This window comes from Gallinula chloropus (genome assembly GCF_964237585.1).
Source record: "Gallinula chloropus genome assembly, chromosome: 19".
NCBI lineage: Eukaryota > Metazoa > Chordata > Aves > Gruiformes > Rallidae > Gallinula > Gallinula chloropus.
Genome location: NC_140104.1, coordinates 4,157,081 through 4,169,645, shown reverse-complemented (window position 1 = coordinate 4,169,645; position 12,565 = coordinate 4,157,081). Strand labels below are relative to the sequence as shown.

The window sequence follows — 12,565 nt, the reverse complement described above, 5'->3', positions numbered from 1 at the left end:
ACAAGATGCCTTCAAGGCTACACTGTGTAGGCAAGCAATTTACCTTTATATTACCTTGGAATCATTAACTTCTCTTTTTTTTTTTCTTTTAATAAGCACTTAGCTCTGCTGAACACTATAGTTTAAGTCTTAATATAACCATTTCTGAACAAAAAAATCCCCACTGAGAGCACACAAAGGAAGAGAATTCTTACATTTCAGATCAACAGGACGTAAGACAAACATATATGTGAATAAACAAAATAGAAGTCACTGGATTTCCTTCACAAATTTTAGCAACATACAATCTTTCTTTAGACTTTATTCTTCTCCATCACTCAAATTCAACCTTTCTGTGCTTCCAAACTTTTTAAGAGGTATTTTATAAGTTATCTTGAATAAAGCTGTTTCCTTTCTTCACCAATCTGAAAGTGTATTTCTAATTCAAAGCCCTTTCAGAGTTTTTCCACTCACTGTTGAACTTTGTACATCTCAGCTATGATATCAATTGCATGTCAAACATTACATTTATATAGCAACACAGTGACTGTTCATGATCTAAACACAGAAAAGGAATTCTACAGATAATGCCCAAGGTATTAGTATTTAACATACGTAATAACAACTACTAGCAGCTGGCTTTAATTTGATTTAGCTGCTTAATCATTCTTTGGGAACAGTTTATAAACAGGGAATATGTTATGTAACACAATGTAACAGAATTAAGTTTGCATTTCTAAGGAGGGAGCCCCACAATTTTTCATGTAGGTTATTTGTAAACCTTCCAATAAAATACAAACTATGTTAAAATATGATGCAATTTTGTATTTTCCAAAATTATTTCATACCATTGCAGCTTTATTTATTGCCACACCCAGACAGCATCATACCAATTTAAATTTCAGAATGTAAAATTTAGTGTAATTACATGGTGCAGTCATAATTTTTTTATAAAGTTTACATGTGGATTCTCTCCCCCATCCCACTGGGCTGGGGGGGGAGCAAATGGCTGTGTGGTTGTTTTAGCTGCCAGCTGGGTTAAATGGCAACAAGAGAGTCATCACCAAAACTCTTGTCTTTAAGGCAGTTTTCTTAAAAATAAAGTAGAAGGTAACCAGCAGACATTTGAAACCTGGAGTCTCTATGACCAAAAGTTTGCTTCGTCCACATCAGTTATTTAATCCTTAGTGCTGGCATAAAAGGGAATAAAAAAATATATATACATGTTAACTCATAATGTAAAATTGTCACCATTTCATATTATTTCAAATTAATCATATACAGTGTAGGATTTTTCTTTTTGTTTAATCTTATGGGCTACTAACAGCCACAGCATCCAGACAACATACAGAAATTAATACTGCTTTAGGCTATGGGCAAGTGACATACTTTGATTTGATAGTGCTAACACACATTGCAATTTCTCCTGTTAAGCGCTTGAATACCCACATAAAAATCACACTGCCAACTGCATTACTGCAAGTAATATCCTTCCCTTTGTCAACTCCTCAGAAAAAATGGGAAAAATAACAGAGAAAAGATTAAGCTTGGAGAAGAAAGTATCTCTCCACTACAGTGTTAAACCTTTTGCAATACACACTTCACTACTCACATTATCTAAATAAAACTGGAAGACTTGTGTGCTGCCTGTGAGGTCAACAACACTGAAGATACTAGAAATAGAAGCTGTGATTAGATATGACATGGAGCAAGATATCATTTGAAAGGTCTGGCTAATCTTTTCCTTCTCTATCAACAATATTTTAATTTCTCTCTCAAGACAGGGGAAGGACTATAAAAGAAAACATTTTTTTAACCATGCACGTGTGCAGGATGATTTTTTGTGGTTTTTTTTTAAACATTATATACACACATAATATTTATGTCCATGTAGCACATTTTGATTCTGGATACTTTTCAGTTAATTTATACACTTCTTATACATAAAATTCTTTTATGAATTTGGAAAGATTAACCAGCTCTTTAGAAAACAAAGTAAAGGCCAATTAAATCTCAGAAAAACCAGCAGCAAAATGCATCTCCAGAGTAAATAAAATCCTCTCTTATTATGCCTACGTATCCTGTAGTTATTGTACCTAAGTTTTTAGCATTAAAACCTTTTCTTCCCCAAATCTACATCCAGATATTCAGGTTTACTTCCAAATCATCTACCACCTAATATCTAGGTTGGAATTAGTAGCTCAGTCAAGCACACCAGTGACGACCTGTGATCCAACTCACCGTGATAATTTATTAAAGATGGAAAAGAAATTGAATTAGCTGGGGCTTTTTGTATAGGCAGATTTGTGCATGCACATCTATAGACACAGGTCATCAACTGCATCTACCTCCCCAAAAAAACAGCAAGTTCATATATTACCTCAGCAACTTTTGGAGGGACTCCATCACCAAGAACTTCCCTGATGAAGCACTGTTGAGTCATATAATATGAGAGTCCACAAGTTCTCTTGAAAGCATCTTTCAGTCGCTTTAGCTCTATATCTGTAACTGTGTTGAGTGAGAAGAGAAAAACAAAGATTTGGTCAGTAAGGACATCCTCGAAATGTAATGGTTTAAGGACTCTTAAAACATTACACACCTTACATTTACCATTACAATAAAAAGATAGGATGAAATTAAAAGCATGATTTCACCTAAATAGTGGGAAAATCTGTCCATGAGGAAATGAAATCTAATTAGTTAATCTTCCCCCCCAAAAGAGTGAAGTAGCCCTGAAGTTAATATCAATTATTACAACAGTTCACTGCTTAAGTTTTCTCTGACTACAACAGTGTATTATAATTTGTTGCAATTAAACACCATTATTGTCACAAAAAAGCAAAATAAATTAACTTTATTATCAGTTTTACACTGCAGGTAAGCCAAAAAAATGATCTATAACCAACAGGGGTGAATACTAAGAAAAACTCCAGCAACATGCTTCAACCGTTTACATCGAGCAAAGGGTCTCATTTTTGGTATTAAAAAATAAAAATTCATCACCATTTACACAGTCCCAGGGCAGTAGAGTGAAGCATAAATTTAACAGGACTACTACAGTAAAACTTCGGGCTAAACATCATTCTGCACCTAAGATTTTCTTGCACAGTCCAAATCTGATTGCCAGCTTAAACCTGTCCACAGTCTGGGAACGTGAAGAGTTTAATGACATCCCGTTCACACTTGCACACTGGCTTCCTGAAAAGCAGGCCGTGCTTCCAGATTTTACAGGCATAAAGTAACTTTCTAACCAAGTGCCCAAGTGAAGCATCTCAGGGAACAGAAGGAGTACTGGGTCAAAACTCAAACTGCAGAGAGTAACACACCGCAACCCGGATCACGTGTAAGTTACCACGCAGTGCAGAAAGAGCTATTTACCACCCAGGAGCCAAGAGGATGCTGTACATGATAGCTATTCCACTCTATTTATAGTAAGGTATTTTCTTTACCCTGATATAACAAGCCAGGCTGAAACAACACTGACATGGCCAAAAGATTGGCAAGCTTTTTGTCAGCCAAAATAAAACAGAACACTTGAGAGCTTAATCCAGCACTCTCAACTCCTACATTTCAATTAATTCATTCATCAAAAGAAAAATCACTCCCTGAAAGTAAATCACATTGAAACATTCGTCCCTAATTTTAATCCTGGGCATCACTGGAACGGACTAGCAGCTCCAGTGAACAACTGTGGGTAAAAAAAGAAATTGGGTCATGTTTCTTTTCAAATTTTATTACAGATTCCGGGTACTTTTCACCAGAAAAAAAGTAATCCAAGTATCTAAGCAATAAACCTACAGCATGACCCATACACTTGTGCCAGCAATTAACATGGGTTTGGCAAAGAACATACTGAAGGTGCCATCACCACATAACCTTGTTTTAATAAAACAAGCATACTTCAACTCTGTGGAGGAAGAATATTGTTACGGTAGCATTACCTGGTCTGTATGGTGTTTAAATCTCACTATTTCACATCACCATCTGTCCACAGAGACATTTTCTGTCCTTGTTTCTTTACATGTGATACTTTAATGAACACTCAAACACCATCAGGCACACCACTTTAAGGTTTTTTCCAAGATTTTCCCCAGCTAACTAGAAATAGACTCTCTGATACAATATTACAACCTGTGACCTTCTCCACACTCTCAGCTCTTCTGAATTAGGAAACAGAAAGCAAAATAAAGATTCTGCAAAGAAACCAACCCTCACGCCCCAGCCTTTCCTCCAAACATGTGCAAGAAATCAACAGAAGCGCTTCACATCAGAGGGATGCTTCATCTCCATACCTCTTATACAAATTTCCAGCCAGTAGCAACCACTCTCCACCACGTGTTTAATGAGTAAAAGCTTGGGACTGCTAAGGGGACATGAAAAGAGGATGCTACTGGCTTCATCAGTTTGGCAAGGTAAAGCAAAACAAACTAGATCCTAGACAAGCACTCTCATGAAAATATTTTAATGCACTGCATTTTCATATGCACAAGCTCTTAACAAAAATAGACTGCATTCTGGTTTTTTCTCCCCCTCAGTTAATTTTTTTTAACTCCTCACCAGTTAATCCAATCTGGTTTGTGGTCACTGAGCAAAAAAGTTTATACACAAACAAAGCATTAACTAATGAGGTGCTTACAGCTTTACGTGCATCATAACGGACTTTGCAGTAACCTCATTACTGCTTACTGCAAAAATAAGCCTGAAACAGGTAGAACATACACAGCTACTGTGTTATTATCAACATTTTTAGGTTTAGTTTCCTGGCTGCACAGAAAACTCAGTAGTTTTAATAAAGAATTATGAAGGAAATGCCTTTTATGCCAGCATTCAATCCTAGCTACAGATTCTGTGTCCCTTGCACCAGCTCATTACAGTTTCTCCCCAGCACAGTAGCACGGTGGGAAGGGTGATGGGGGCTCCATACAAACTCAGCTGCACACCAGCACAGTGCTGTGTTCCTGCTGTATGGACAATGCTCACTGCTCCTGGGCAGAGCAGCTTCCCACACCTCTGGCACTGCCGAGGCCGCTTACTGCAAAAGCAGCTCAACAGGAGCACAGATGCAATCTCCCTGAATTATACTTGTGAGCTATTTTTTTGCTAGGATTAATTAAAAGAAACACAACAGTCTGTAGTCAAGTAAAACTTCCAATTACTGGTTTAATAGTAAATTTTATTAATCCAATAAATGCAAACTGACTATATGTAACAGGCTGGAATATAAACTTACTTTAGTCAGTCAAGTACTTCCATAATCATAAAATTTACTGGCCCTTCCTTTATGAGATTTACCTGTATTAACAGAAATTAAAGCAATTTGTAACCTGACAACCTTAACTGGACACCATAGTAGTACTCCAGGGATATTTTACACCCCTAAGTGCACAAAAGTTACACAGCTCTGGGAGTCACCAAACTGCAGCCACCTCTCCAGTGACAGCACTGCATGGAGCAGCATTTTCTCCTGTGCTAAGCTCTGGTGTACCGCAGAGTGATGAATTAATTGAACCTTGGTAGAGCGGCTGGTTTGTAGTTTCACAGGACAGACAAGGTCTCTAAATAAATAGGTCTCACTGTATCACACGCCAAGACAACAGGCACAACGCTGGAACAGGCCAACTACATCTTGGAGATGCACAATACACCCAGAAGTGCTGCAGGCAACAGTTAGTGGCTCTTCCTCAAGCACATAAGACCGCCAAGAGCATATCCTAGGTGGTGTTCAGGAACAGGAAAAGCCCATGCAGATCTGTCTGCCATGAAACACAGAAGTGAATCCTGAAGGAGGGGTTGGTGAGGAGAGGACTGGGCGGCAATATTACAAACACCTTCAAAAAGAACTGTCAGTGTATCATTTAACAGTGGGTAAGCTGATACTGCTAGACCATGTTACATTCCAAAATCAAGTTATCAGTGTTAGAGACCATGTAATTTTATTGTTGTTTTCATCCACAAACTGCAGAACAGGTCACAGAATTACAGGAATGGTAATTACTTCCCATTCCTTCCCCAGGCCACATTAAAATGACAGATGCTGGTGATTTAAAATCATCTGCAAAGCTCTGTAAAAATAAGTTCATTATACATTTAGATCCGGGCACATGAAAGAAGTACTGAAATGAGCAGAGTATAAATCAAAGATATTATCAATGTTCACTACGGCTCTGGAGGACAAATAAAATATTCAAATACAAAATCCCAACACCAAAGTACCAATTACTCAACACAGCAATAGAACATGGTGGCGTGTTGAGAGGAAATAAAACTAAGTGTTAAATTATGAAAGTAACATTTCCAGGAGCAATACATCTATTACTATACTAACACTAAAGATTAGAACACCTACACACCCACAAGCTCCCTTTTCTCTCCCAACTCCCCAAGTCCTGTGCAGGAAGTGTCACAGACCATGGAGATATTTTTAATCTTACCTTTAGATGTAAATGTAGTTAATAACCCTGCTTCCTACACTGACTAAAGTTGCTTCATTAAGTATATTCACTTTTTCCAGAGGCATGGTCCTACCAGACATGTTCATCAGACAGCTGTCTACCAACCCTTAAGAAAAGGCCATTCACAAGCTGCTTTCATTAGACAGACAGACACTGTGCTATCGGACACACTGCTGCTGCATTCATAACCTGACAGTGAAAAACAGAATGCGTAAGACTTCCCAAAATAAGCTTATGGAAGCCAACACAGCAAAAGCCACGTCCACAGAGCTCCTACCAATAATAACAGGTGGCACAACCTCAGCAGTATGGGAGTGAAAGCAACGCAACTGGATCTGCACACCTAATTCTGTACACGTCAGGACTATGGAAGCTTTTTATTGTGAGATTGTAATTCAAGCTAATAAAACCAAGTTTCAGTAGGTTAGATACCGTATTCTAATTCTTAAAACTGTGCCTACATACCTCCAAAAACCCACCACTGTGTCTTTTCCACAAAATGAAAAGTCTGCCACTCTGTTAGGTAACTTTACTCATACAAACCTCCTCAATGCCACCCTAGCTGGATGGTTTCCAATAAAGTTAAAGACAGTTTAACAGAAGATTAGTGCTGCATCTAACTCTCCAGGGAATATTCTAGTTCCCATTTGTTTAATAAAGTTTAAATGAAACCATGCAACCTCTGCTAAAAATGTCACCACAACTTACAGTAATTGTAACAAACCTTCAGCTCGTCCCTGCTGCCAGGGATATTTTTAGTTTAATGGCGTTACTTAAACTTAATGCTGTTTATATGGATTTATTTTTAAATTTGCATCTGTCCAGGTAATGATTTGTGCAGTGCTTTCCAAATGAGTCCTGTGCTGGAAAACTCACTCTCTGTATGGTTTTCAGTGCACATAGAGTCATCCTGGAGTTTTTCATTTAGAATAAAACTGTATCTGAAGCTCAAACAAGGCAAGCCCAGAGGCCTAACTTGAGACTGAAGCTTCATTTTGCCACCCACATCAAACTGACCTGAATGTCAGAGGGGTTCCCCACCAGCCGTGTCACTCATATAAACAGGATCTGCAGGGAATCAGTCTCAGAAAAAATACGCTCCTTTTATGTAGGAGCCTAGTGCTGGCTACATTCTGAACCTTAGCAGGGAACACGGCTAAAGTTACTGCCCTTCTCCCTAAAACTAAGGGGGATGTGCAAAACCAAAGTTAGTTATCTGAAGGACTTACTGTCGGGTACTCAAATTCTGTAATATTTGCATGTGCCCCATCAACTACTCTCAAATTTAAAGTCTGTTTTCTATAAAAATTGTCACCCATGTTTTGTACATAAAGCCATCATTTACATATCCCCGAGTTTCTCTTCCAGCAGCAGATACCATTCTTTTTGCTTACCCATCCCACAACATTACATCTGTCTTCAGAGGTACCTTAAGTTTCATTTAACTAAGCTGGAGGAAATAAGCCCTCACAAGCAGAGCTTTGGCAAGCTTTGCAGATACATTCTCTATTCACATTAGAAACTTTTTTTTTTCTTTCTACATCCTGTAGCACTAATCCCACCCCCATCTTCTTGCCTTTATCTTGGAAAGTTTTAAAATGCATTGTGAGTTACATATGGCTCAACGTCTGTCACTACGAAGCAAAGGTTGTACTGAAAAGCACAGGACATTATAGAACAAATACCTGTGCAAAACTCAGCAAGCAGAGAGGAAAATAACCCATCTCAGCAAGTTATTCTGCTGTTACAAGGCTGTTGGTGAATGTATTAAGAGTCATCATAAAAATATGACTACATAACTAAGTATACCCAATACCAGTACTTTTGTGTGTTTGCTTCCGGTCTTGCAAAAGAGAGAAGAAAATGGTGACATCAAAGCCAATTCCTCACTAATCTAAGTAGCTAAACTGCATACTCTACCATACTTAGAGATTCCGAAACCAGGGCAAGAGACTAATGAATCTAAGCTAAGGTTTGTGTATCTTACCTCAATAGTACATTTTATGCACATACTGTAACAGAATGTTTCAACTCTTCTGTTCATTTGGGGTTTTGTTTGGGTTTCCTTTAATGATGCAACATTAGGAACATGATTGAGTCCAAGAGCCTAAGAAATGCCATGCACCACAGTCTCTGCCATGCACCAGTAACTATCACCGAAAACAAGAACCAGAGTAACTTATCTTCCCATCTTTCAGCATGTGGCTGCTCTCCCTCACCTTTGCAAACAAGTTTAAAGATTCAAAGATAAAGAAAAGCAACACCAAAATTTACAAGCAAGCACTGCTGCTTAAAACCACAACAGTTGCACATGAATGTGAAACACTGTAAGAATGAAATGCTCATTTTGGAGGGAGCTTGTCTAAAGGTTAAAAGAAGTGGTTAGTCAGGCATAATGGATTTATCACAGCTTATGTAAGATAATTACTACATACCTTGCCTATGACATGCAGAGAGAGTGAGCACAGTCAATGTATTTTACATTCTATTTAATATTTATTAAGAAAGTCAAATCAGCCACAAAAAATACCTTCCTTTACCATGCTTCTTCCTCTACCCTTCAAAATCCAAGCACAACTACGTAAAACGCTGTGGTGATACAGAATGAGATACAAAATGCAGCTTTCAAAAGCATACAGCTGTCTGTGGAAGGAAAGGACAAGAATAAAAGCCCAACATTTGAACTCCTCTAATACCGCACGAGACATTCAAGCAAGAGACACTTAACCTCTCCACGCGTTACTTGTCTGAACACCAAAATGAATATCAATTCTAGTCTGCCACAGACAGATGTTTGATAAATGAGCAGAGATACTCAATAAAAGTACTATAAGCTAACACTAAGGAGCTGATTTAATCAGTGAAAAGGATAGAATCCAAATAAACTCTGGGTAGGTGGAGTTAATCTGCACAGCTACTACAAACTGACAGCCAGTTAATACAATGAACTGGATACCAAAACAATGCAGGTTTTCTTTCCTTTCAACTTACTACAGAAGAGTAGTGACTGCTGAAAACAGATCAGTGATTTGGTAACCTCTCTTTACACCAGAATCACAAAAGAAACATGCAACCCATTGCTTCCATTAGTATGAGCAGCAGTACCAGCACCAAAAAGCTGATAAAATCTTTATGTCTAAAAAGCTTTCACTACACAAAAATAAATTATTTATTATAGTTGAGAGATGACTAGCAAAACAAAAAAGCCAAATCAAGACAGAAGACCACAATGTATTGACAACACTGAAAATTAGAGCAGGAAACAAATTACTTCATAAGCAGGAAGAAAAAAATGGAGAGGATAAAAAGTTCAGTTAAGGTGAAGGGTCAAGAAACAGCTTATCTGACTAAAGTATCTTACAGCACATCTAGTAGGGCTGGTACTCTTTCCCAGAGTTATAAGCATTAAAATATGCCCATAATACTCTACAAACAGAACCTCAGAATCTGACTTTTCAATGTCACTACTGGGTGAGGAACAGCTTGCTATGTCAGTGCCTTAAAAAAAACTCAACCAACAAAAAAAACCCCATCAGCCCTGCAGATCTCAAGTATACAGAACAAGCAATAATTTGCAACCATCAGCATAACATTGCATCTATTCTTCACTAAAAATAACCAAACTTGAATCTTAATAAAACAGACAACTTGATCATCCTTAAGCAAACAAGCAAAATTCACCCATCGCAACCTCTTCCTGACTTTCACCTCGGGTTTTAATAATTCTACTATTTTGATTTTTAAGTGACAATTTTACAGGCTCAATATCTAACTCACAGGGCATATAATTCTCTAACCAGACAATTATCTTCCCTGTAATCACTTGCTCAATATTTCCCTGAGGAATCTTCATCCTAGTTATACATGGAAATTTTATTACTTTTTTCATTAGTCTTTATTGTGACTTAATGGCTGTGGTTATGAAGTTGTCAAGAACCAAAGCAATTACTAAAAACCTTGAAAGAGGTAAAATGTGCAAATGAACCTGAAGTATGTTTGGGAACAATCCCAAATATTGAGAAGAAACTGCAAAATACAACTGAGATAAATGAACAAGCTATGACCAAAAATACAACCTCCACACCCACCCATTCCTGCCAAAAAGGAATCCACTTGAGATCATTTTGGGGGAAAACACAAACAAAAGAAGTTCTGCTTCACCTAATAAAAAAAATTACTCTACTCTGAAGGAATCTTTCATAAAGAGAGTATCACAAATGGCCCTATTCAAATTAAACTGTGCATCTCAATAAAGACTTAACAGTCTTAACGTGACATTTATCAATACCAGGAGTTTAACAATAACAGCAACACAGTTTTGGCATTAAAAAAAATAATTCAATCCATTTGCATTTTTTTCCTCCTACCTATTCTTTGGGTTTTGATAGTAGTGGCTCATCTTGGGATAAAGCTTCTCTTGGTTCTATCAGGCCGAACCATAATGCATATCAAAGGTTTAACATCTTGTGTGTGGAAAGCGGAAGAAGATTTAGTTATTACAATAGGATTTGCCAATTCTCTGTAACACGGATACTTAGCATTTATGTGATGCTTTTAATCTTCAAAGAGCTTACTTCTCATAGTTACCATCCTCAAAAAGAATGCCATTAAGTATTATTAGCCTGTTTTATCCATCTATAAAGTATCTCCATCAGGGCACACACTGTCATATTGCTATTTGGATTACGTTTGCTTCAAGCAAAGCTAATCAGTCCAGGTTCTGTGACAACCCTCCCCGTAAGACTAGTGTGGATAGGAATTGCTACATAATAGCCCCAACAGTGAAATAATCCTCCCACCATCTGAACACTTAAATCTTATTGGCTATATTTTATATCCTTGGAATTAAGGGAGCCTAGTTTTATATGCTTACCAGCCCCAACCCTGTAAGCCACAGAAGAAACCTGAAAGAAGCAGAAAATTCAGAAACCTCTGCAGATGATTAAAATAACTTTTACTGTATTTATGACCACAAATTTAAGTGTGATAGGCTGCAATATTAGGGGAAGAAGTAATTACTGCTACCAGTTAAAGAACTGGTACACTCATTCTCAATAACTGAGCAAAGCTACTTCCAGCCCTGATTCACTGCAGGACATCACCTTTCCTGGCCACAGACCCCTGTCAGAGCACCTACTGCTTCTTCCAAGATGAGGTGCTGTTACTGCTCCAGATGCTCTGAATAAATTATTGCAGACCCTGGGGATGAGAGAACACTCAGCTAGGTGACCAGCACAGCCAGGCATGGAAACAGTACAAAGAAGGGAATGGAAAGGAGGCAGAGGTACAAAGTTTAAGTGGTTTTAAACATAGACCATACATCACCTTGAAGCAACAAGAGCCCAGAACTCCACCTCCAAATGACACATGTATGGACAAAAACGAACCAGGAGTTAGGGGAGTCCTAAAAGTAAGCTGCCCTATCTGGGAAGCCTACCTTTAACCTGAGTGTAGTCATCCCTCTTTGCCCAGTTCCCAACCCCTTCATTCCTCATTTTTCTTCCCTTTTTCACTACTATCTTCTTCTGACGCTTCTTCATAGTTTACATAGTTTGTACATGATTTCCCAGGGTGATGGGTTTATCCTTGCAGTATTTAGCATGGATATTTAGTCTGATTTAGATTAGAAACAAACCTCCTTCATGTTTCTGAGTGTCCCTCCAATTTTCCTGGCAAATACTCTGCAAGACCATATTGCCACAGGTGAGCTGAACAGCTTCTGTCACAATTTGGAAAAGCTTCTTCCACTTTATTACCACCACAAAAATCACCTAGACATTCATGGTTGTTAGGATATACAAAATTACATTATATAACTAATTTCCAAGAAATAAACAACCTACTAAACTGAAAGGCAACATGCAAACTACATAAATGCAAACACCACGTAAGGACCTTGCTATAAAATACACTGCAATGTAACAAATATTTCATATCCCATCTCCCAACAGAGTCAAAGATACTAAATATGCAGCTACACTGTGGATTGCTCTTCAATTTTTAAAAAACATATATAGTCTACGCCTGAAAATTAAACATAATCCACAACTTCTGCATGGGAAAGCAATCTTTCCTATAGCCTTTAGTGAGGACAAAAGACAAGGAGTTCTAATTCACAATTCCTGGTATGGTTT

The 12,565-nt window shown here is 37.9% G+C and overlaps 1 protein-coding gene across 1 annotated transcript in view; it reads right to left on the bottom strand.

Annotated features, from left to right (window-relative positions):
* The window catches only part of USP32 (ubiquitin specific peptidase 32), a gene marked incomplete at its 5' end in the record, with an annotated part of 74,414 nt that overhangs the window by 49,816 nt on the left and 12,033 nt on the right, over nt 1–12,565 (bottom strand). Inside the window, one exon of the mRNA XM_084273333.1 lies at nt 2,360–2,487. Within this exon, the coding sequence (XP_084129459.1) occupies nt 2,360–2,487 (128 nt within the window). The remainder of the gene's footprint in view (nt 1–2,359; nt 2,488–12,565) is intronic.